Consider the following 5,045-nt stretch of genomic DNA (forward strand, 5'->3'; position numbering starts at 1 on the left):
GGGGGGGGCATTTTCTGCCACAGCGGGAGGCTTAGGATGGCCTATCGCTGGACTGTTAATCCAGAGACCCAGGCTCGAATCCTGCCCCGGGATCTGAACTCAATAAAGAATCCAGAGTCTGATGGTCACCGTGATTCCATTGTCCTCTGTCATCAAAAACCCAACCTGGTTTACTCCTGTCCTTCCGGGAGGCTGCCGATCCTCACCTGGGCTGGCCTACGCGTGACTCCAGACCCACCAGCAACGTGGCAGCCTCTTGGAGATTCGGAATCCCCATGGCGCATGGAAGCAGGCCATTCTGCCCATCGCGTCCACACCGACACTCCGAAGAGCGTCCCACCCAGCCTCTCCTTATAACACAACTTCTCCAGTCCTTGTAAATCTCTGGGGTGGCTCGTGTGTGGAACGAGCTGCCAGAGGAAGTGGTGGGGGCTGGTACAGTTACAATATTTAAAAGGCATCTGGATGGGGACATGGATAGGAAGGGTTTAGAGGGATAGGGGGCCAAATGCTGGCAAATGGGACTAGATTAATTTAGGATACCTGGGACTAGTTTAGTGTGGAAAACTTGGCTGGCATGGAGGAGTTGCACCGAAGGATCTGTTTCTGTGATGTATGACCATGACCTTACAGAACTTTATGAAATCATGAGGGGCCTGGGTAAAGTGAACAGCAAGGGGTCTTTTCCCTCGGCTGGGGTAGTTCAAAACAAAAGGGGCATATTTTTAAGGTTACAGGACATTTAAAAAGGACATGAGGGGCAACGCTTTTCTGTTTACACAGAGTGGTCTGTGTGTGGAATAAACTTTCAGAGGAAGTGGTGGATGTGGGTACAGTTACAACGTTTAGAAGCTATTTGGATAAGTACATGGATAGGAAAGGTTTGGAGGGATATGGGCCAGGAGCAGGCAGGTGGGACTAGTTTAGTTTGGGATTACGATCGGCATGCACTGGTTGGGCAGAAGGATCTGTTTCCGTGCTGTGTGACTCCGCGGCCAGCCAACAGAGCCACAACGATTGGGTCGACTCTTCAGCAACACTCTGGTACTGGCCCTCCGAGTGGCTCGTGGGGAAATCGGGGACTTTGGGAGGCGGCGGGGGGAGGTGTTGGCACATATGTTGCTGGCAATGCCCGAGGTGGTGGCGAGGAGGAGGAGGATCAGGAACGGTCGAGAGATGCCCACCCCCGCCTGCCCCCCTACCGCGTCTTGTTCTTGTTGTTGGGGGTTTCTGCCACGATGCCAGCGTACAGCCACACCGAGTTGCCGTCCTTGTACTTGGCGACCACTCTGCTCCCCACCATCAGGCGGTCAGCGGCAGGGTGGTAGTCGTAGGCAATGTGGTTCCCCGACAGCAGGCTCTTGCCCTTGTTGTCGAATTTCACTTTGTACTTATTGGCGCTGCCTGGTTTGGAGGCAAAAACAAAACACACAGAAGGCCGTCAGACAACACACCAGCAAGTAAATCCTTAGCGTCATACAGCACAGAAACAGACCCTTCGGCCCAACCAGTCCGTGCCGACCCTTATCCCAAACTAAACTAGTCCCACCTGCCTGCTCCTGGCCCATATCCCTCCAAACATTTCTCATTCATGTACTTATCCAAATGTCTTTTAAACGCTGTAACTGTATCCGCATCCACCACTTCCTCAGGAACTTTATTCCATACACGAACTACTGTGTAAAAAAAAAACAAAAATTGCCCCTCATGTCTTTTTAAAATTTCTCTCCTCTCACAATAAAGATGTGCCCCTAGTCTTGAACTCCCCACCCGACGGAGAAAACAACTACTGTTAACCCTACCTATACTCCTCACTTTTTTAGAAACTTCTATCAAGTCGCCTCTCAACCCCCTACACTCCAGCGAGAAAAAGTCCCAGCCTCTCCTTATAACTCAAACCTTCCATTCCCAGCAACATCCTGGTAAATCTCTCCCGAACCCTCCCCAGTTTAATAATAACCTTCCTATAACTAGGTGACCAGAACGGGACACAGTGCTCCAGAAGAGGCCTCACCAACGTCCTGTACAACCTCAACATGACCCAGCAACTCCTATACTTGAATCAGAGATAGTAGGAACTGCAGATGCTGGTGAATCCGAGACAACAAGGTGCAGGGCTGGATGAACACAGCAGGCCACGCAGCATCATAGGAGCAGAGAGGCAGACGTTTCGGGCCTAGACCCTTCATCAGAAAAGGGGGAGGGGAAGGGGGTTCTGAAATAAATAGGGAGAGAGTGGGAGGTGAGCAATGAAAGCAAGTGTGCCAAACGCCTTCTAAACCACCCTGTCTACTGCGGCACACCGTGGCTCAGTGGTTAGCACTGCTGCCTCACAGCGCCAGGGACCTGGGTTCGATCCCACCCTCGGGCGTCTGTCTGCGTGGAGTTTGCACATTCTCCCCGTGTCTGCGTGGGTTTCCTCCGGGTGCTCCGGTTTCCTCCCACAGTCCAAAGATGTGCAGGTTAGGGTGGATTAGCCGTGCTAAATTGCCCCGTAGTGTTCAGTGACGTGCAGGTTAGGGTGGATTGGCCGTGCTAAATTGCCCCGTATTGTTCAGTGACGTGCAGGTTAGGGTGGATTGGCCGTGCTAAATTGCCCTGTAGTGTTCAGGGATGTGTAGATTAGGTGGGTTTATAGGGGAATCTGTTTGGGTGGGATAGTCTGTGGGTCGGTGTGGACTTGTTGGGCCGAAGGGCCTGTTTCCACACTAGAGATGCTATGATTCTACCTGTGATGCAAACTTCAAAGAATTTGTACCTGAATCCCTAGGTCCCTCTGTTCTACAAGACTACCCCAGGGCCCTACTGTTAACTGAATAAGCCCTGCCCTTGTTTGTTTTATCAAAATGCAACACCTCGCATTTATCCAGATTGAACTGCCATTTTTACGTCTATACCTTTCAGTTTTATTTCTATGCGTTCAATCAAGACTGTGAAATGATCACCAGCGTGAATTCTCTGGCTCAGTAAGTTTTGCAGCTTTGTTTTGTCACGTTTGTCTTTCTTTGGGGGAAACGTGACTGAGCCCCAAATTAAGCAAGCATTAATTGCAGGGAAGTTGACTTCAGGCTTTTGGCGTGAAAATTGAAATGCAACTCTTTCCCCAGTAAACACGGTAACGCTTGCCTGGTGGACAAGGTTCAGCACCACATGATGCCAAGGAGAGTCACAGAGGGCTTACGGCATGGACACAGGCCCTTCGGCCCAACTTGTCCATGCCGCCTAGTTTTCACAATTAAACTAGTCCTGTTTGCCTGCGCTTGGTCCATGTCTCTCCATTCATATCCCATCCACCTACCTGTCCTAAGCGTTTTGTAAATGCAAACTGTAGTCACCTCTACCGTCCCAGATGCTCACCACCCTCTGTGTGAAGAAAATTGCCTTTCTGGACCCTTTTGTATCTCTCCCCTCTCACCTTAAACCTATGCCCTCTAGTTTTAGACTCCCCGAGCATATGGGCCGGGGCAGGGTGGGGGTGGGGGGTGCGGTACTGTCAGCTGCTTAGCTTTTCCACACCTCTCATGATTTTATAGACCTCTGTAAGGTCACTCCTCAGTCTCCAGGGGGAAGAGGACCCAGCCTCTCCTTATATCTCCAACCTTCCAGTCCAGGTAGCAGTGTAATAAATCTTTTCGGCATCCTTTCTAGTTTAATAATATCCTTTCTATTAGAAGGGTGACCAGAACTGCATGCTGTACTCCAAGTGTGGCCTCACCAATGTCTTGCAACAAGACGTCCCATCTCCTATACCCAATGCTCTAATGCTAGCATTCCAAAAGCCTTCTTCATTGCCCTGTCTACCTGTGCCTCCACTTCCAAGGAGCTGTGAACCTGCACCCCTCGATCTCTTTGTTCTACAACACTCCCCAGGGCTCTACCATTGATGGTCTAAGTCCTGCCCTGGTTGGTCTGACCAAAAATGCAACACCTTACATTTATCTGCATTAAACTCCATCCGATCAAGATATCGTTGTACTCTCAGGGAACCTTCTTCGCTGTCCACTAAACCAACAACTTTGGTGTCACCTGCATCCAAGTTGTTTTATATAAATGGGAAACGACAGCGGACCCACCCCTGTCCAACACCGCTGGGTACAGGCCCTCCAGTCTGAACAACAACCCTCCACCACCACCCACTCTCTTCTACAGTTTTGTATCCAGTTGGCTAGCTCCCCCTGGATCCTGAGAGATTTAACCTTACTCAACAAGCTACCATGCGGTACCTTGTCCAAGGCCCCCACATAGACAATGCCCAAATAGACACTGCCCTCTTCCACTTTCTTGGTTACGCCTTCAAAAGCTTTATCAAAAGCATGCGACACGATTTCCCCATGCACAAAGCCATGCTGACTATCCCAAACCAATCCTTGCCTCTCCAAATGCCTGGAGCTGCTCCCTCTCAGAATTGCCTCGAACCACTTAGCCACCACGGACGCTGGGCTCACTAGCCTGTAGTTCCCAGGCATTTCCCTGCAACCTTTCTTAAATTATGGCTCAATATTAGCCACCTTCCCATCTTTGGGCACTTCACGATGATACAAATTGCCGATGATACAAATATCTCCACTTGGGGGTCCTGTAATTTCTCCCTCGCCTCCCACAAAGTCCTGGGATACATTTCATCGACCTTTGCGTAACAGAAGGGGGTCATGACACCACCTGATGCCAGGGGAAGATGGCACTTACGTTTGTGGGTGGCGAATGCTTGATGGGGGCCCAGCAATGCGAAGCCTCCGCACCAACGTTAGCCAAAGCGGATGCCGACAACAGAACTTTGGATTAAAATAAAAACCGTGTGGCTTGTAAAATATAACCCCACTTTCTCAACCTGCCCATTTCACCCGGATGCCACCTACCTGTGGTCACAATGGCAATCAGCATCCCTTTGTGCCATGTTTTGGTTCTCTTCTTGCCTAGGATCCGCATGCCCTTGAAGAGGTCTCCGTCCTTCACCACCTCGCCGTCCTCCACGACGGAGCTGCCTGCTTGTGGTGGGTTGGCGGTTGGGGGCTGTGGCACGGGGAGACGGGCTGGGCGTGGGTGGG

The 5,045-nt window shown here is 50.9% G+C and overlaps 1 protein-coding gene across 1 annotated transcript in view; it reads right to left on the minus strand.

Moving 5' to 3' along the window:
- LOC109925832 (histone-lysine N-methyltransferase SETDB1-like) overlaps positions 1–5,039 on the minus strand; it is a 32,390-nt gene extending 27,351 nt beyond the window's left edge. Inside the window, exons 1-2 of the mRNA XM_048620344.1 lie at positions 4,857–5,039; positions 1,203–1,404 (exon numbers count right to left, since the gene is read on the minus strand). Coding sequence (XP_048476301.1) covers positions 1,203–1,404; positions 4,857–4,926 — 272 coding nt within the window. The 5' untranslated portion in view covers positions 4,927–5,039. The remainder of the gene's footprint in view (positions 1–1,202; positions 1,405–4,856) is intronic.
- Between the last annotated feature and the right edge of the window lie 6 nt (positions 5,040–5,045).

This window comes from Rhincodon typus, chromosome 46 (assembly GCF_021869965.1).
Source record: "Rhincodon typus isolate 14 chromosome 46, sRhiTyp1.1, whole genome shotgun sequence".
In the NCBI taxonomy this organism is placed as follows: Eukaryota; Metazoa; Chordata; class Chondrichthyes; order Orectolobiformes; family Rhincodontidae; genus Rhincodon; species Rhincodon typus.